Source organism: Rhipicephalus microplus, chromosome 6 (assembly GCF_043290135.1).
Source record: "Rhipicephalus microplus isolate Deutch F79 chromosome 6, USDA_Rmic, whole genome shotgun sequence".
Lineage (NCBI taxonomy): Eukaryota > Metazoa > Arthropoda > Arachnida > Ixodida > Ixodidae > Rhipicephalus > Rhipicephalus microplus.
The window spans coordinates 146,136,659-146,157,990 of record NC_134705.1 but is presented as its reverse complement, the minus strand read 5'-3'; the positions used below and the strand labels follow the sequence as shown (position 1 = coordinate 146,157,990).

Sequence of the window (21,332 nt, the reverse complement as noted above, 5' to 3'; positions counted from 1 at the left end):
CACGCCTTGCAGGAACGTGCACTTGGACTTCTGCAATTTATGACTACAAAAACTTTTTTAAAATCATTTTCTTGCCATCGACAGGTGTCACATGTCAACAGTTATTTTGGAGGGCAGAAGCAAAAAAATAAACCAAATGAAAACGCAGCAGTAAATTAACTGTCAGACGACACACCGCCCCGCAAAACTGACATGACTGTAAAAAACAGCAACTACTTTTTTTTTGGCTTGCGGCTGATCCATTCTTGGCCTTTTCAACAATTTTCATCTCATTTTGTTGTTGTCTCTCAAGGATTGAAACTTTTTATATTTCCAAACTTGCACCTGAGGAGGAGTCATACTCATTTGCAAATATGAATTGAATCACAGAAAACTGTTAGGTGATCCGAGGTGACTGGTCGAAAGAAGCTGAGGTGAACACAAAAGAACGAGTATCGGTAGCTCAATTTCATTTTTCATGAAATCGCAGGGAAGCATGCAGATTTTTTTCACTAAGCTCATTTTAGTAAACGTCTGCGACAACCTCTCCAACTTCAATACAATACTGACGTTTAAAATGTTTCTTGGAAACTACTCAAAAGGGTTGTTACGCTTCACTTGCAGAGATGTTACATGTCTTTTGTACACAATCTGAAAGTGAGCACCCCTGTGACTTCACAATGAATGATTTGTCTACGTCTGCCTTGTTCCACTGCCGTCCTTTGTTGAGACAGCTCTGCTCACTCCGAGTGAAGGGACCAGCGAGAAAACGGGTGCTACACTTCTTGAACACTGTTTGGTGGTTTCTCCTGCATATCTGACGCAGTAGCATAGGCAGCTTATGGACGATGATGTCTCTTTTGTAAAGTCACGAAGCAGGTGCCTATTGCACACTTTCCTACATACATCCTCGAACTGTAACAGAGGTACACTGTTCCTGATTTTTTTACAGATGCCTAAAAGTCCAACAATTGACAGAGCACGTGGTGTAGAGAGACAAATATTGAACTGGATTTTATAAATCCACAACTTGGTCATTGGCCACCAGTATCAAAATCTCGTTGTACAGTAGTGACACTCACAAGGCTAAGAACAGGACACACACACACACACACACACACACACACACACACACACACACACACACACACACACAAACACACACACATACACACACACACACTGCACATTTATAGCTGTTGTCTGGTGGAGATCCACCATTGTGTGAGAGACGTGGAGAGCCACTTGTGTTTCTTCACATTCTCGTCCAGTGCAACGAGTTAGGTGCTCTCATAAAAAAAAACATCTTTACAGTTTTACCGACAGCAGCTCCCACAACATCCTGTCATAATCATCCGTACGCATCCACTTTTTAATTCACAATTATTGTTGTTTATGTTTTTAAACATATATATATATAGTCTTGACTTCATATTCCAAGGGCATCCGTAGCATGACCTCAGTCCTGGGGCAAGGGCTGTGGTGGCCGTTGCCACGAATGCTGCTATTCATTCCTGCTATCTACGTAATCACGCCACTCTCTTGATTTTAATACTTACAGGTTTTAACCCGCCTCAGAGGGCGAAACTTTAGGCACATTTACGGCCGCGTAACAGCATCATAGTTCATATCCTGTACACACAACATAAAATAATTAGCCATTACTATCCTCTTTTTATTGCCCAGGACACTCTTTGGAAAAGCCTAGCCCTTGCGCCATTAAAACCCTCATATCAACATTATCAATAAGATTTTATTCCTGGCGCGTTGCATTCGGTTTTGACCAAGCGGTTATGTCGATAATGTTACTAATCGATGTAGTCGTACGGCCGCTGTGTATCACCGGTCGCGCGCGAAAACATCGTAATACTCAATCAAATGCGAGCGCGCTTATCGAGCGAGATTACACTCAGCGCAAGGCTCTCCGTAGCTATCGACCTTTGCAAAGAGCATGAAACAACGATTAACCTCGACAGCTGCACTTGGTAAATTGTGGCTACTCCCACGGTTCATCTCATTTAATTTGGTTCGCTCGTCAACCATACAGAAGAAAGTTAGCGCTGTTGCCATATCTGCATGACAATCAGTGCTGGCAGTATTTTGTTTGGGTTTAGAGAAGACGAAACTTTTAGTAGAACTCCACTGCTGTGAAGCCTGGGGAAGTACATTGCATGGACACCCAGCGAATCCCACTCGCGAAGTTACTATTGCACCGTTCACGAAAACGTCGATGACGGCAATGTTAGACGTAAGCACGGCTTTCCTGGCACGAGGAGAATTTTGTAAAGGATATCCGTTAACTACGTGCGTGTCATGTGCCCGGCTTCCATGCTTGTTACGGCAGCTGAGGCACGCGTCGTCAGCGCAGAGTTCCGTCGCGTTGTTTCCTCCCAACAGAAGTAGCGAAACAGAAAATGCGACGTGTCAAAGGAAAGGCATTCGCTCACTTCGTGACGTGGTGCCCTCTCTTGCACGCAGCGGGACTCCACCACATTTTCCCGCAAAGTCTTCTGTGATTTGAAGCTCATACTTGTGATTACTTATCGATTATTTTGGTTGACTGTACCTATACTTCAAATTGGCTAGATCACTTCAACCCAATCGTGGGCTCTGTAAGCCTTGTTGTGGCCTATAAAGAGTGTTTTACTGTGAGCGTCGCCCCCCCGCTGTGGTCTAGTGGCTGAGGCACTCGGCTGCTGATTCACAGGTCACAGGATCTAATCCCGAATGCGGAGGCTGCATTTCTGATGGAGGCGCAAATGCTGTAGGCCCGTGTGCTCAGATTTGGGTGCACGTTAAAGAACCCCAGGTGGTCCAAATTTCATGAGACCTCTACTATGGCCCACGTATCACTCAATCAATTACTATGAGCGTCGTGGCGGCACATCAGGTGCATGGATTGATTACAAGCCCGAACGCACAAGCACTCGGCACTTAAAATATCGTGCCTGCCTCGAATATTTTACATGCAAAACTGAAGCCAAACGCTGTGTTCGTCCGCAAACCATATTTTACACAAAGCAGGGTGTTGTTTAGCTTGGCGTAGAGGTAAACTACTTGGCTAGGAATCAGATGATGGCACCTTTGAATGTGCGCCAGGTAGGCGCAACTGCATTGAAGATATAGGTTGTTTTGCGTTTCATCAGTATTCTCCAGCACCTGTCAGATGCAAGCATTCTACAGAATGCGCCTTATGTCACCGTATCATTACCATCGTTCACCCTAATGATGAATTATGGTGACCACCATTCGACGAGGTGAACATTCTTTCAAGTGGGACAAGATATACTGAATAAATAGGCACATTATATTGCTCAAAATACAACTACTATCGCAACTTTCTCGGTCCGATACGACACCGTTATGCTACCTTTGGTTGGGTGTTGCATTTACAAAGGTATACTCGTTTCGCATCGGTATGGCAGACATCTCTACATGCGACTCCTGCGGAGCTGAAAAGACCATTGAACACGTTCTGCGCAACTGCGCTTGCTATAAGACACGCAGCAATGCCAGCTCCGGATGGTTTTGAACCAACTGGACTCTAGAACATTCTCTGTGCAGAAGCTTCTGGGACCTTGGGCGGGTGCCTAAATTGCGCTGAAAGCGACTAAAGCACTACTACATTACCTGAAGACAACAAACCTGAGTGACCACCTGTAGAGTGCATGAACTCCCCCAAGTGTGCTCATGATTGTGTGTACCTTTCTTCTCTCTCTCCTATATTTTTCTTCCTTCACCCCTTCTCCAGTACAGGGTAGCGAACCGGATGTGCGTGTGGTTAAACTCTCTGTCTTTCCTTGCATATTTATCGCTCTCTCTCTCTCTCTCTCTTGGAAGTCATTGAGAACGAGAGGTAATACACAGGTTAAATTTTATGCAGTGGCCTTAATCAGGGGCGTAGGCAGAATCTTTTTCAGGAAGGAGGGGGGGGGGGGGAGGTCACGGAGCCTTCATTCGAATTGGGAGCCGAGAAGACACATGTGGTCTAATGATTGACGTTCAGATGTTCTGCATGCTATGACAAAAGAAATTGCGGGGGTGGGAGGAATCCAAGAGCTTAGACTTCCAGCCCCTGGCTATGCCATTGGCGTCAGTACGAGAAAACACGGCGTAATATGTACTCCACAGAACAATGTCCATATAATATAGCTAAATACTGATATGAAAAAATAGCGCACAGTCTTAAATTAGAATCTTCTGATTGGGTTCTCGCAGTGCCTAGCCTGTTATATTTTCCTTGAGTACAATGGCACTGAATCTGTCAAATCATATTTTCTCTTGTTTTTTTTTCGACAAAGAAGCGCTAGAAGAAACAATATTGTGAAAACAATAGTTTCGCCATGTATTTTAATCCACTTTTCTTGCTTAACAAAGCAAAAAAAAATAATCGAGACAATAAATTAGGCTTTCCATTTTGCGCGTGGCAACTAATCTTAGATTTTGAGAATTTTTCCGTGTTTTCTAAAAAGAATTGGAAACGTAGGGCGAGAATGCTGTGATGTGTGTTTGTGTTTTTTTAGGGCATGCGGCCTTTTACAGCAAACTCTTTATGGCTAGGTGACAAGGAAATTCGTTTGTGTTAAGTGCACGAGAACTCCTAAGATGTACGTGCCGGAGAAATTAAGCAGGCTCAACTACCCAGCCCACGTCCACTAAATATGAAGCAGGGAATGCACCGGCGGTAAACAGTAATGAAATGAATTAAATTTTTTGTCCAAACGTATTCAATTATTGAGCAAGACTTTAAGGAACTATCCCGATTGATCCAATAATAATAAGCTTTGCCACGAGTTTCAGCTTCGCTGTGTACGTAGTGCAGGCCTGGCGTTTTCACGAGAAGTACACATTCGATGACATTCGTACAAGCGTACAGGCTGAGGAGTGTCGCTTGCACCATAGACCCCGAAAATAATCGAGAATAGTGAACAGTTGAGGGGGAATAACCAGAAATATCCTGTCTTTGTGATGTGTAGACGTATGCGCTACCTTTGTACATATCACAGAACAATGCATTCAGCTTGAGTCGTCGAAGCGGTATTAAGAGACGCTTCCAATAGGTGAGCCTTTCGTTGTAGAGGAACCGTCGTCCGTGCGACCATCATCGGGCACCCGAATCTGTGACAGCATTCGGGTCTGCTCCCAGTCACCAAATTCTTTCACAGCGTGACATTCATTCATCAGAGTTCGGTGAGTAACAGCTGTCAGTGATATTGTAACAAAAGGTAGTAGTGCGCATAAGCTCCGGCTAGCCCGAAAGCCCGAGCGCGGCCCGGCCGACGGCCCGGGCTCGGATGCGCCAACGTCTTCTCATCGCGGGCCTTGGTCGGGCTCTAGCTGCTCCGTTTTTTAATAGAAGTGGCCGGGCGAGGCGCAAAGCCTGAATTAAAGTCAAAGTGTGAACATTGAGCTGCAATTGTTTTGAAAAACGTAACACAATCTCCGTGACTGCATTTTACCATATTTATCGGTTCTCCTGTCCTTTAGCTGCTCTCTGAACGCTAGGGGAGAGGATGAGCGACTGTCGAGTGCCTCTGTTCCACTCTGTCAAAAGGAGTAGTAGGTCCACCAGACTATGTGGCAGCCCCACTCAATATTTTCTTTAGCTATACTGGTAAGTCTATAGTTGCCGTGTATGCTATAAACTCGAATGAAGAGTGGATGTGATTCGCGGGCTGTCTTGTGCTTCCTGTTTCCTTGCTCCAGCCATGATTGGTGCAAGAAATATTGTATCGTTTGCCAAACATCAAAATAACGGGCTGGGACTGGTCTTTTCTTGTTGTGCATCGGGCCGGGTCGGGTGGGTTCGCAGTCTGGACCTTTGCCGTAGGACTCGGGTTGGCCTTCATACTCAGCGCCGAGCTCGGGCTTGAAAATGTGGCCCGTGCACTTTTATAGCATTGTAATCACTAAGTGTGAACTGCAGAATAGGGGTTGTGAGCTTCAGGTTTCTTGTGTAACTGCTAACACTGACAGTCCGTAAGGGCCATCCTAATAGAAATATGCTAAGCTGCTCTGTTAAGAACGGGCGCTTTTTATCAATGTGCACTGTGGACTGCGACCACCTACAAACAGCTATAAACGGTGTCGCTCATAATCATACGGTGGTGTTAAACCCCGCATAACAGTCATCATTACTTAGGTGACGCCGTAGTTGAGGGCTCCGGAAATTTTGACCACCCGGGGTTCTTTAACGTGCACCCAAACCTGAAAACACAGGCCTACAGCATTTTCACCTCCATGGAAAATGCAGCCGCCGCAGCCGGGACTCGATCCCGCAACCTGCGGGTCAGCAGCCGAGTACCTTAGCCACTAGACCACAGCGGTGGGGCTGAACGTTAAACGCTTCTTCCCATCATTGTCAGTCCAGCTACTAGATCATTTCCTGCTGGCAGTATACCAGAATTCCTGAGCAGGACAGTGACACGTGGGAACGTTATCTCTATGCTATATTCACCTTTAATCTTTACTGGTACCTACCGTATCAGTAAAGCGTTTTTATAAGCGTGCGATCTCTGGCACACATTTGCACATCCGTTAGCTTTACCGTATAGCACTTCATTCTATACTCATAAGGCTGCTGTGCATTGCGTTGCAGAGTGGAAATGTTTTCGACCAACCCTTTTAGTGACAGCCTTATTTAGCCTTTTCAGTTTTAGAATTACAGTACCTGTGCATAGTTTGAAATGTGTATAAGGTTTTTTTTTTTTTTTGGGGGGGGGGGGGATGTAGTCCTTGAAGATATGGTTCGCCGTTTATTTTCCTGTCTCCAGTAAACCAGTAAATGAAATGTACTTTCATGGTATATAGTTCATACAAAGGCGTTTCTCCCACTCATTATTCATAGTTTCACTTCATTAATCACAAGATGACATCAATGGCAGAAATTGGCTCTTCAATCCGAGCTGTTTTTTTTTGCATCACAGAGATAATATCATCGACATCATGCTCTGTTGCAAGCTTGTGAACTTTTGCCCACTCCTAATTCTCTTTGAATTCATAATATCCAGCAGAGCAGAAGCTCAGACATAAGTGAACAGAAATACCATAAAGTCTGAGGCCATCAAATTTCACTGTTAATTTTTTTATTGAATCGACATTAGTTTACATTGTCTTGTCTTTTTTATCTGGGACCTACAAGAGTCCTTTTGACCACAGGGTAAGATATACATTTTCCTCTGTTGTATGGGCAGCTTCATTCAGTCAAGTTTTACCCGATTTCTTTGGGTTTTTTTCGTTCGCTTTGTTAACATTAACGTATTTACAATTATATTTAATTCACATTAACCCTTTTCTTAGTATGCAGCCCAGCAAACATCAATTGTCATGAGAACATCTTAACGTCAAACTCTGTTTAAGAAGGCTACGTGGCCCAAATTTTCCATTTGCTTCTTCCCCTCATTCTGTGAAAGTAGAAATAATTGAATGGATCAACTCAATTGGACATTTCCAAACGCGCTTGCGCATGTCCCGTTATTAAGCGGAATGAGACAATGAACCTGTTATGTAGTACTCTAAATCACATGGCTAGATAAATTAGGCAAGAAGTGCATAAAAATAAAACAATTTTTAAAACAGACTTTTCTTTGTTTAGCACGCCTCATAATGGGCAGACCACTTGTAGAAAAAAATTCATCACTTCATGCTTCATGCATTTTCCTAAGCGCACTATTTCTGGCACATCCACCAGTATTACCTGACACTGCCACTCAGTATTACTTTCAGTATTGCTGTCAGTCAGTACGTCAGTATTACCCGAGGTTTACCGACCTACAGCCAGTAAAGCAGATGTGGGATTTTTCTTGTTATTTATTTGTTTATTTATTTTCTTTCTTCCTTCTTTCTTTCTTTTTTTTATTAAAATAAAAAATAAACGAAGGAAATTTCGTAACCATTACTTGGCGACGGCTACCCCTTTCCCTTTATGTATGGTTGTTGTGCAATTTTCACTCGTAATTTTTTCTCTTCTTCGAACATTCGAATATTCATCCACGTTCTTACCTGCGCGACGCTTGACGACAACGGCGGTTATTTTTATACCCAGGCAATGAAACCTGGCAACGTAAAATGACAAGCGACCTCGATAAAAGAACGCATTGCCACATAAGAAACGCCCGATCGCAGACTAACCCAAGATCAATAGATAATCAGCTATAGTTAAACGGTGCATACAAATTCATAGGAGACCACGGCACTTGATAGGGTCGCTCTTATGCACTTACGCCAGCGCCGACCCTCTGCACCGCCTGCAACGCTCGACTGCACTTCGAGTAGAAACGCTCTTGGTAACTGGTGGTACTTGTTATTGTGCGGTAAATCGTTAAACGTTTTTTTTTTCTAAACACGCTCTTGCAGCTCGTTTATCTGCGATGAAACTTACACGAGGCCCAACCCGTCTCCCAAGTCTTTGCGTTTCGAAGAAACGTTTACTCGAGTAAAGGCCACACCGAGTTTTGCAAAGCGTTCTTACACCTAGCACCCGCGTCGACGCCCGTTTCAGCCGGGTCCACGGTGGTCGCACCGTTACTGCTTCGCATCCCATCATGGTTCATAATTTTCCGCGGCTTTATTGTTTGTGGGAGACGTATTTGCGGCTACTTGTATTCCTACGCAGTTTTACAATGACAAACGCGGAATGAAGGGACCAGTGCAAGCAGCCACGTACGTGATACACACGTCAACACCAAATGCCTCTTTATATTTTCTATTTTCCAGTTGTGCGTCTGTGTTACACATAAATGGCTATGGCGACACACTGCCTCCTACTGATACTCATCCTCGTACCTACGCAGGTCTTGGACGCCGGAAGTAAGTATGACGTTACCTTTCTGCTTTGCTGTGACATGTTTGCGTCACTGAATCCGTAGTTCTTCTTTTATCGTACAGGGCGTATTTCCGGTAACTCAAGGGAATCGTGAAAATGAGTCATGGGAGTAAAGCAAGTGACCTAAACTGAAAACTGTTCGGAATATACCCCTCACTTTGGCCCGACATTCCGCAGTAGCGGTATTTCGGCAGTTTATTGGGCACATGTATGTGCTCATTTTACGACCACTACGCTCTCAAGACCAACGTTACTAGAACTAGGTCAGTTTCGGAGCTCCCCGTAGGCGCGCGCTCTCAGAAGTGGCCGTGGTGGCCGACGCGAGAACTAGTGGCGCTGCTGTGCCATTTTGCTTCAAGCCGCGCGCGTCGTCTGCTGCAGCGCGAGTGATTCGCATTCTCGTCGCAGCTCTCGTCAGGTGTGATAACCGAGATTCACCATTGACACTTGAGCGGTAAACTCAACTACTTCAAACACGAAAATTTGTAAAACATCTGTTTCATGATCACCGCTAAAAGTTAGGAGCCTTTCCAATCGGGAAACTAATTATTATTTATTTCTTTACTTATTTATTTACAAACAGTGCCCGGAACGCTGTTTTCGGGCGGAATCAGCTGTGCCCGAGAAGCTTGTGTTGGGTGCTAGTTGGCAATACATTATAAAAATAAGAGTGCTTGAAACACAAGACGCCAGAATAGAAGTACACAGCACGAGTTGTTAGTATGCGATCGTCCTTCTATATTGGTGGCTCATCTTAAGCGTAGTTAATTTTGTAATCAGCTGTGCATGTTTCACGTTCTTTCCAGTGTTCGTCGGCCTGCAAAATTTCCCAGCCAAATGTCCACCGCACTATAATGAAAACACTTTTTAGAAATACAGTTTGCTCAATGTGGCATTTTTTTATATTGTGTAGTTGTCAGCCATCTTTCTCGCGAGAGAATTCTCTCATGAGGGCATTAAAAAATTGTACTTATCATGCCAACTCTCGCGCGAAAGATGGCTTAAGTATTAACCATCTTTCTCGAATGATTTCGCTGGGTTATTGCCGAACACTCGTTACATTAGTGATGACATAAATGAAAGCCTTAGCAAATGAGGAAGCTCAGCAAGGGAATTTTCGATTCCCTCATTCGAAACTTCGGAAAGCTTTCACTCAAGAGTCAGGATCTCCTTATGTTTTTTTTTTCCTTTTTGAGGCAGCCGCACGGGCAAACCTCTTCGAGAGGTTGCGGACTTTTTGTTTTCTGGTTTTCACCACCTTTGAAGGCTTTCTGGCTAGCAGTGGCCTCCGTAGAACAGGCAGAAAAAGCTAGTAAGCCCCTTTGTAAACACTGTGCAGTGTTTACGATGAAGACTAATAGTTGTGGGCTCAATCTAGAGCTACCACCTCATTCCATAATAACAGTTTTTTGTAGTAGCAGCTCTTGGTGCAAGATTTCTGCAGTGGAACAACACCACACGTCATCCCTGACACGGCATCATCGATTAATTTTTGGCTCCTGCACGCGGAAGGCAACGAGAAGTTCATTGCTTCATTGAGCGCGAACGGTGTAGCTGACGATACGTCTGATCTGCCCGGAGATGCGTCGTCGCTAAAATAATTCACCGACTCCATGACCATGACTTCCCTATTTCATTTTCTGGCATGAGCTCATCCCTAGCACGTGTGTGTGTGTGTGTGTGTGTGTGTGTGTGTGTGTGTGTGTGTGTGTGTGTGTGTGTGTGTGTGTGTGTGTGTGTGTGTGTGTGTGTGTGTGTGTGTGTGTGTGTGTGTGTGTGTGTGTGTGTGTGTGTGTGTGTGTGTGTGTGTGTGTGTGTGTGTGTGTGTGTGTGTGTGTGTGTGTGTGTGTGTGTGTGTGTGTGTGTGTGTGTGTGTGTGTGTGTGTGTGTGTGCGTGTGTGTGTGTGTGTGTGTGTGTGTGTGACCTCCTTGCTTGTTCTTGTAGTCACACGTGCCTTCGATATGCACTCTGGCAGACCGAGCAAAAAGCGAGGTAATGTTTTTGGCACTAGCGCCCATTTTCCTCGAGGTGGAAGTATTTCATTTCCCATTTATAATGTACTTATGATATTTGACATTATCGTCCGCCTCAAAATGCCACTCACATATAGCGGACTTGTGAGTCAGTCGCCCATCCCTGCGGCACAGCATCTGTGCCAATTTTTAACGCGACAGCGTTAAAGAGTTCGTTTCGCAGAAACTCTCGCGTCGGCGTCGGTTTCGTTGGTTGTGAGCGAAAAACAATCATCTTGGGCGCGACTGGAAAATTGAGCAAGTTGCAAATATAAAAAGTTCTGGGTCTGTGTGGGGGTCGAACTCGGGCAGTTTGCGGGGAGAGCGGGGTTTCTACTACACAGACACGCGTGTGCTTTTTAGAACCTTTTTATTGAGAAATAAATAAATACATATTCATAAAAACTATATTGGTTTACTCGCACCACTTTGACAGTTTAAGAACGGTTCATTTTCACCAATTCATCAAACAACTGCATACAATTTTGAGGTTATATAAAGGTTCGATCTATCTTGCGCACATATTACGCATTCAATGAAGTTTCCCGTGCCGATTTTGCTTTAGGATGCATGTGGCTCACGGCCATACGTTTTATCGAGAGACTGTAAAGGCCCAGTAATCGCGTCATATTATATGGAACACCACCCTCATTGTGTATTGAAATATAACGTATGCCATGAGGTGTTATCGGCAGATATTTCTTCAGGGTCTCTTGTACCACATCCTAAAAGAATATCGGATCCCAGCACTCACTCGCAGCATGTGCAACCATTTCCGGCTCGTTACACAGAGTGCAGTTTGTGTCCATGCCAGACATAGCCAGGAGGTAGCACACCAGCCCCATGCCCCCGCCACCCTCGGAAATTTTTTTCGCGATAGCATAGAGAATAACAAATGACGATTTCAAGGGGGTGCCTTGCCCGAAATGAAGCAGGTGCCCCCCGTCCAACTCCCCCACGAAAAAAATTTATGGCTACGCTTTGCTTGACTCGAGTAGATGCGCTGGAAGCAACAGTACCTTCAACCAGTAGTGGGGCACAACCCAACATCAGCCTCCAAACACTCCTTGAAGGACGCGCTTCGTCATCATTCCGTAAATAAGATGAAATAACAATACCCAATTACGCAACATACACGCGATACCCCCCCCCCCTCCATCTGCGACGCATTTACTCGACTTCTTTCCGCGGGAACATGCAAGTGGCTTTTTTTTTTTAACTCTTCGCGATCCCAGGGTGGCTCAAAGAAATCATGATCAATGTCATTTCCGTAGCCGCGTTTGCGGCCCGGGGCACAACAATAAGGCATTGTTTATTGGCGCTCTTGTCACATGTTAGAACTTTCGTAAGGAACGACAGTTCACTAAATAATGGCGCGAAGAAGCAACCAAGCGCCGAAAACGTGTTGTCGTGTCTAAGGGTACGAGCACACTAGCGGGAAGCGTGCCGCCGCGGCATGACGCGCGTCTTCGCCGCCGAGCGGTGAAAAGCGGCATGCTGGCCACATCTGCGGGAGTCACGTGACAACAGTCTCGAGCGGTCTCGCAGCTCGCGAGATTTTGCGCGCTTTTTCGTCGTCTGTTCTGACAACGCCTCCTGTGCTAGGAAGCGTTGGTTCTGAGCTCTCCGACTTTACGGTGCAATCGTGCGAACAATGGCAGACGACGACGATCTCCGCGCAACGCTCAACGTTACTGTGATGGCGTGTCTGCTGTTGCTTCAGCGTCGCCGCTCTCGAAATGCGCCGCGAAGATATTGGGTCCATCCGCTTTGGAGGTACAGAGATGCTTAAGGCATGAAACAGGTATCCTGCGTGCGCTGCAATATGAAACGGCACGTCATTGATCACTTACTTTTCCGCATAGTGAGGTGTCTGCCTCAGCATGCTGTCAATAATTGAGAACAGGGGCCACTTAATTTTGCCATTATTTCCTGGCGCACCGCTCCGAGTGTTCGCCTCGACTCCCGACACGAGCTTCATCCACCTGTCTCTAATTTAATTTTTAAACTTCAGCATGGCCTGTGTTCCTGCACAAGTGAGTGAATAAAACATACTATTCATTCGGGCTCAACATGCAATGAGCCAGGCAATCGCCACTTACCTGTCAATCCAAACATAGATCCTATAAGATCCCATCTGCTTTTTTTGCTTCCTTATCTTTGTAATCAGGCATCGTTTTGTCGTATAAGAAAGGGTAGAGTCTAATCTCTTCTAAAAAGCGTTCGGTGTCCATGGTGCGTGCTTCAAAAAACGACGGCGCGAGAAAAATGACAGGCGAAAAAAAAAAAGAAAACAAGCTCCGTGCGTTGCTATGGCGACTACCACGCACGTCGCTGATTGGCGCTTTGCTTGGGCGGCGGCGGCAGAAATAGCGCAAGGAGCGATTGAGTCGGCGGCACAAATTCCTCGACGCTCGACGGGAGAATGAGAGAAAAGCGGCGTCTCGCAAGCGGCGCGCGGTGCGCGGCAGAGCGTGGCGCCGCTAGTGTGTTCGAGCGGCAACACGCGCGTCGCGATGCGCGGCGTGGTATGTGAAGCAAGACGGAACAGCAGCGCCATTAGTTCACGCGTCAGCCGCTCGTGCCAGCGCGCGCGGGGAGCTGCGAAACTGACCTGGTTCTAGCAACGTTGCTCAAGACTCCTTTGTTAACTAGAAGCACCACCTCTTCTGAAACGCATAGATCTTGTAAGGCAACGTTCTGGCTGCAAGACACTTCTTTTACATGCCGAGCCTCTGTCCCACAACAGAGGTGAGACTAATGATGATAAGTGTGTACATATGATAAGATGACGCGTATGAATAATGCCCACACTTATCCCCCCCCCCCCCCCCACATCGAGAAGAACGTCGAACGAATGGGTTCATACGCGATACGCGAACGATCTCCGAACCAGGACAACGATGTCGATGGTGAACGTCGGTGAACGGCCGTACACGAGGTGGAAAGGCGAGTAGCCAGTAGTTCTTTAAACAGCGGTGTCATGAGCAAACGTCACAATATCGATAATACATTTGAAGAAAGCTCTTCCGTAGAGGCGAGAAATAACACTAACGTTAAAGTAACAGCGGTTGGCGTTCTTATACAGCGGTGTACATGACGCAGCGACCACCCATCGTTAAACTTGCTGGGTGATATCAGAAAGGAACAGTCAACACGTACTGCTTCGACTGCTGCCAGAGCTACAACACAGCACGTGGTCATCTAACAATGACAGGCTTGCCAAGTAATCATAGTCATTGTAATATAGTAAAGTGTTACAGTGGAATATTTGTAGTGTACCGGAACAAACGCCACATAAGGAAAGTGTTCCAAATCGCGTCTCTTTTCAGAAGACCTCGAAACTCTTAGTTCGTCACTTAAAAAATTCGGCAGATCCCACATACACAGGAATCGATGCCATGCGGATGTAACTTGGAAGGTGATAGTGTTGTAATTTTAATTGATCTATACATATGAAATTATGCTAAATATATGTACAAAAGTTGCAGGCACAAACATAGGTTGAAGAGTGGAAGATGTTTATAGAACCAGTTGTTATTATTGTGCAACGATGTCAGCAGGAACATGAGTATCAGCAACATCAGAAGCTATTACCTGATATGAAAGCTGGTGCTCGTAAGAATGGAAAGCCTGGACACTGCTACATAAATAAACTTCAACTGATGGCACCTTACTACAACTCACGTTATCGTTATTTGAAGGCTGTATCATAGCAGTACACATGTAATGTTCATAAAGTTCTATAGAGCTGCGAGCCCCACCACGGTGGTCTACTGGCTAAGGTACTCGGCTGCTGACCCGCAGGCCGCGGGTTCGAATCCCGGCTGTGGCGGCTGCATTTCCGATGGAGGCGGAAATGTTGTAGGCCCGTGTACTCAGATTTGGGTGCACGTTAAAGAACCCCAGGTGGTCAAAATTTTCGGAGCCCTCCACTACGGCGTCTCTCATAATCAAATGGTGGTTTTGGGACGTTAAACCCCACATATCAATCTATAGAGCTGCGACCACAATTCCCCTTTAGCGAGCATTAGGGTCTACTTGAAACGTTTTTCTGAGAACTAGCGTAGCTCTGTGGTAGAATGCTTGATTGCCACTCATAATGCTGGGTTCATTTTTACCTGGGACCTTGATATACATTCTTTGCATTCGTCGGGTCAACGCTGCCGCTCCCAGCTTTTTGTGAACACTCCCACGTTAAAATTGTTCATATGTGCTCTCACTGTACGTCGGTAGACTGTATACTAAGTGTCAATCACTTGTGACACATACCCACATACCAGTGCCAAATAATAGCCTGCGGGTATGTGCCCCTGTCAGCCAGAAAATGTTTGACGACGTACGCGTCGGGATCGTGGTAATATTCATGTCTTCCCCAGCGCGTCATACTCACCAAACCATCTGACCCTCCCATAATAATATTGGTTCACGCCATGTTATGGGTCTGAGCACACAGACGTAAGCAGATAGATAGATAGATAGATAGATAGATAGATAGATAGATAGATAGATAGATAGATAGATAGATAGATAGATAGATAGATAGATAGATAGATAGATGGATAGATAGATAGATAGATAGATAGTTAGATAGATAGATAGATAGATAGATAGATAGATAGATAGATAGATAGATAGATAGATAGATAGATAGATAGATAGATAGATAGATAGATAGATAGATAGATAGATAGATAGACAGACAGACAGACAGACAGATAGATAGATAGATAGATAGATAGATAGATAGATAGATAGATAGATAGATAGATAGATAGATAGATAGATAGATAGATAGATAGATAGATAGATAGATAGATAGATAGATAGATAGATAGATAGATAGATAGATAGATAGATAGACAAACGGACAGACGGACGGACGGACGGACGGACAGACAGACAGACAGACAGACGGATGGACAGACGGACGGACAGACGGATGGACAGATGGACGGACGGACAGACGGATGGACAGATGGACGGACAGACGGATAGATAGATAGATAGATAGATAGATAGATAGATAGATAGATAGATAGATAGATAGATAGATAGATAGATGGATAGATAGATAGATAGATAGATAGATAGATAGATAGATAGATAGATAGATAGATAGATAGATAGATAGATAGATAGATAGATAGATAGATAGATAGATAGATAGATAGATAGATAGATAGATAGATGCCAGGAGTGCTTGCAGTACGCAAAGAAATGCTTCACATTTGCGAAACCCGATATTTTTCGCATGCAAAAGAGTAGAACCCTTGAGTATCAACCGTGTTTTACATGCCACGAAAATGATTGGCATGTCTGCAAATAACTTTTTCGCCAAAGATATTCCAGGAAGAAGTTGTCGACATGACAAATCGAGAGCGACGAATTGTACTTACAGTGCCGTGAACAGACAAGTACTCCCGTATTCAAAAATATACGGAATTATGTCATCGGTTTACGTTCACCGTCGGCACCGTGTAGAGGCGAGTAATTCACTGTCAAATGCGTTTCTTAGACGAATTCTGTCACATTCAGGCTCTCGACACCAGACGGCGTAGGCTGTGATTTCCGCATCGCGCGCCCGTCGTTCATATACTTTTGATCAACGCTGTACAAATGAACTCTCTACAAAAATTTTCATTATCACGAATGCTCCGCGGGTAAAAACTCACCATCTCTTTACTGCTCTCGCGTATGGGTCCAACGCAGGAGAGGGGAAAAAAACTGGGTGGCCAGATGCGGTTAGGAAGCTTGCAGGTTTAAAGTGACAGTAGCTAGCACACGACTGGGTTGACTGATGGAACGTGGAAGAGGCCTTTGCCCTGCGATGGGCATAGTCAGGCTGATGACGTTCATGGGACACTAGTGTGAGTTTATAACAACTACGTTTCCTCTTTCTCCCGTAGATCCAACGGCACTTAAGTTGTTGAGAAGACTGTGGAGATACAGCTGCGAAGAGCCGATTAATGAACCGGTGGGCGATTGCACCGCAAATATCAACAAGTACTTTTTCAACCATACTGCGAAACTGTGCCAGAAATTTTACTGGAATGGCTGCTTGACGAGAGGAGTTTACGAAACCCGCTACGCATGTGCCCTAAATTGCAATGAAGGTAAGTATTTGGAAAACTTATTACAGGGGAGCTGTATATGACACTCCTCATTGATATCTGCTTTTACCTCGTCGTTGTTGAAAGTTATCGCTTGTGTGGTTTTCTCCTGTCGCGCCGTCGTTGTTTAAGGGCTGAGCTTCACTTTATGAACAAGGATATACGACCTGTCGCTAGAGCCTTCGGATAACGTGATCCTCTTCATGTATTCAGGTACATGCGTGGACTTCCCGGGCAACTCCGAGCTCCTTAGAAAAGAATTGGCTACGAGGTGCCAGTTGGTGAAAAAGACATTTGCCCACCCGCTTTCATAGCCACACCTCCAGACTGGCTGACACTTGCAAGTTTACGTACGAAAAAAAAAAAAAATATCCGATAACGTCTACGGGAGAACGACCGCCCCCTGTACCTTAATAGGTAGAGTTTTGGACTCGTTATTTGATGCACGTTCTTTCGGTCCTACGGGCGCAAAGTAAATTCTTCGCAATAATTACTGCCCTAACACAGTTAAATGACTGCAATCAACGTCCCCTGGAGTTTCCTTAGCTTCATTGTCTTTCGTTTTCAGTAGGTTTGGGCCCAAAAAAGAAAAAAAAACGTGCCTTTGGTCAATCCCGCTTACTTTATTCACGTGTGCGATTATACGAACGAAATATGTAGGCCCGCGTTTATATCTTTGGATAATTGTGGTTATGTGAATTACAGCGTTACTTCTTCATTCTTGTACAGGCGAATCTCCCTTGTACTGTGCTTCCAAGCCTCCTTGCGAATGCAATGGAGACCAAAAGTCAATGAGTTGGGGACAACGTCATTACGAAATTGACGTGTTTTATTATGACATTAACGAAAGAAAATGCAAGCCATTCAAATACTGTGGACCACCACTACCACCAGAATCAAATATGTTCACAAGCATGACGTTGTGCATTATGGAATGCGAGTAAGTTTTTTTTCCCCCTTTGTGTAAAAGCAAACTGTGAATTGCAAAGAAAAGCGTCATGACTAGCGATGTTTACACAGGTGAAAACGTTGATATATCACAATAGTTATACGCTGCATTACCGAATGTACAGGGTCAATCATACAAGTACAAATTTAAAAATAATGCTGTCACAGTAAGGTAGCTGTCGTCTCCACGAGCGAACTCTCAAATCGATACAAAAGTTGCCTTGAAATCAGGAATGAACGTACATTAGGTTAGCTGTTATTATCGATTTAGGGCAGATTTCTACACTTTAAAAATGCAGATGCCACATACCTTAGGTATGAACGTTATGCGAAGCATGTGCAGGGAACGTGACCGTCTTTTGATTTTTCAATGAGCAACACGTTATGAGATGACGCTAAATACGTTTTATCGGTCCCCGCTTCATCTCTCGACTACAGCTGTGCGCTCGCATATAATTCTGCGCTCGCTCGCACCATGGTGCTCTCCTTGCTGCGCTGGGAGAGTGCCTTCTGAAATCAGAAGTTCAAGCAAGTTTGCCCGAAGACCCCGCATCCAACTTGCGACTCCTCAACAGGCAAGTTCTTTCTGTGCTTCTCGAGGAAACCGCGCCGAATGAGATCAAAGACGTGAGGATCAATGCACGAAAGAATGTCCTTGCTGTAGACGTTATGCACCGTAGCGCACTGCAAAGCCTTCGGCACATAACAGAAATCGGCAACGTGAAAGTTCGGCCAATGGTCGCTACAGGTTGTAATGGCACTGTAGGCGTCATTTATGATGTGGATGTTTCCATCTCAGCTAATGACCTGCCAATACTAATAAAGCCAGCGACTGAAGGCACCCGCATCACGCACATTACCAGGCTCGGCAACTCACTGCTTGAGGCTTGTGTTCGAGGGAGACAGCCTTCCCTCGTATGTCAAAGTTGGCCATGTTCGCCACTCAGGGCGTCCTTACATACCGAAGCCACTGCAATGCTACAAGTGCTCCAAGGTGGTACACGTAAAAGGTGTCTGTGGGAACAAAGTTGTGTGTCCGCGGTGTGCTGAGTCTCACTCAAAAAACACCTGCAGTGCCACCATGCTACGATGTCCAAACTGCCACGGTGCTCATGAGGCCTCATCCAAAGATTGCCCGCGGGTGCGAAACGAGCACGCGGTACTCAGGCGTGTGGTGCGGGACAATTCAACGCACAGGGAAGCTGCCGCTACACTACGCCGACGACGGTGTCGTGGGCGAAGACCATCACGGAAAAACGGCTCTACCGATAGAGAGATGTCATCCTCTATCAAAGAGGCTGACCCACAAACACCGAGCTCACTGAAGACGGATACTGCCAAACAGAAGAAAGGGACAGCAGTCGCACCTTCCGAACAGTGGCCCTCTCTTCTACGACGTCAACCTACTTCGGAGCTGCATCAAATACTGCCGCCCTCGATGACCCCTCAAACCAGTGATGCGATGAATGAAGATCAAGTGATAAGCTTGCTGCAATCGCTGATGAGTACCATGCGTGTCCTACTGAGTAATATGAAGACTTCGGCTGCGCACACTGCACTGCATGTGCTGAACACCCTGAGTCCAGTGCTTCCAGCTCTAAGGTAAAACCATGGCCAGCGAGGCACCGTGGTTTCGAGCGGAAGTCAAGAATACATCTGTCTTTCAGTGAAACGCCAGAGGACTGAAGTCGCGCATGTCAGACTTTAGACAGTTTGTATTTGTGAACCGTTTCCCCATTATCGTGATTTGTGAACCCAACCTGTGTGCTTCAATCAAGCTGTCAGGATATGAGTGCTTTATGTTTTCCACTCACAGAGACTGCAGCAAAGTTATTGTATTCATGCGCCATGACCTCACTTACGTTCACCACAGAGTCTCGCCTGATGAAGGGAATCAGTATGTGTGCCTTACTGTGAAGAAGGATAAGGTTGCTTTCTCGATTATCGGAGCTTACTTATCTCCTTCAAGCCGCCTTGACTGCGAGCGCTTACGCGGTATTCTGACATCGCCTCCAAGGCCATGTGTGATCACTGGCGACTTCAATGCCCACCATTTCCTATGGGGAAGCTCCAGGGACAACTCTAGAGGAAGAAAATTGGTGTACTTAGCCTTAGAGTACGAACTCTGCGTTTGTAACGATGGAAGCCCTACATATTTACGCGAATCAGCCTACAGCAGCTGCCTGGACCTTACATTGGTTTCTCGCTCACTTACCAGGAAAGTGCACTGGTTTTCGGATCTGGAAACACGGGGCAGCGACCATATACCAACTTACCTGTGTATAGAAGGTTTAACCAGCTCCAAGTCCTCAAGAGGCCTCAAGTACACAGATTGGCCGAAATTCAAAATGTTAATGGAAGACTGCTGTACCGACGGCTCATCATATAACCTAGAGGACTCGATAAAGGATGTCCTGCAGAATACCTCGCATACACATTTCACTAGTCACAAGCGCATCGACTTCGACATCGAGCTTGAGAAACTTCGCGCAATACGCCGTCGTGCAGAACGAAGGTACCAACGGGCAAAGTGCATGGATGATTTGAGGCTGGCTAGACGCATTCAAAAGAAAATGCAGCGGCACATGAATGAACTGGCTAGGCGACGTTGGACATCCTTTTGCGAGTCGTTGGATCCACGTAAGCCCCTATCACTGATATGGCGAACTGTCCGGGGTCTTAGCACAACCTTGGGTCAGCGACACCCATTTACATCTCTGGCACTTCACCTTCGATGCAGAGAGATTGACGTCGCAGAATCTTTCTGTAGAAGAATTGCCAGTGATTCCAATTTCACAGTATTAAGAACGGGAACATTTGACAACCCACCACCCTCACGTGATCCCCGTATGGAATGCCAGTTTTCTATGGATGAGCTAGAGGCGGCACTGGCTCTGTGCAGACGTTCTTCAGCACCCGGTCCTGACGGCATTACCTATCGTGCCCTTTGTAATCTTGGAGACGAAGCTCGGAAGGCACTCTTACGCCTATACAACGACTCCTGGCAGACTGGTACGGTTCCCCAGACATGGAATTCAAGTCGTCTCATTCCACTTCTAAAGGCTGGCAAATCTCCTTTGGATATTGCCTCATACCGTCCTATCGCACTTGCCAGGTGTGTGGGAAAAACGATGGAACGAATGATTCTAACACAAATGGAGTGGTATTAAGAGCACTACGAAATCTATCCAGTATCCATGACCGGATTCAGGCGCGGCCATTCGTCAATCGACAACGTTGTTGATCTGGTAACATATGTTCAACACCAGAAAGCCTGTAAGAGACTGTGCGCCGCCCTGTTTTTAGACGTTAAGGGGGCTTACGACAATGTCACCCATGAAGCCATCCTTAGTGCTTTGGAAACAGTAGGTCTTGGTGGCAAGATATATATGTGGGTGTACAGCTACTTACAGTTGAGATCATTTTACGTGATGGCAGCGAATGGCCCAATACCT

General features: G+C 45.6%; 1 protein-coding gene across 1 annotated transcript in view; it reads left to right on the top strand.

Annotated features, from left to right (window-relative positions):
* Positions 1-4,859: 4,859 nt before the first annotated feature.
* LOC119167953 (BPTI/Kunitz domain-containing protein) overlaps positions 4,860-21,332 on the top strand; it is a 29,925-nt gene continuing 13,452 nt past the window's right edge. Inside the window, exons 1-4 of the mRNA XM_037419414.2 lie at positions 4,860-5,169; positions 8,695-8,787; positions 16,726-16,932; positions 17,659-17,869. Of these exons, the coding sequence (XP_037275311.2) occupies positions 8,718-8,787; positions 16,726-16,932; positions 17,659-17,869 (488 nt within the window). The 5' untranslated portion in view covers positions 4,860-5,169; positions 8,695-8,717. The remainder of the gene's footprint in view (positions 5,170-8,694; positions 8,788-16,725; positions 16,933-17,658; positions 17,870-21,332) is intronic.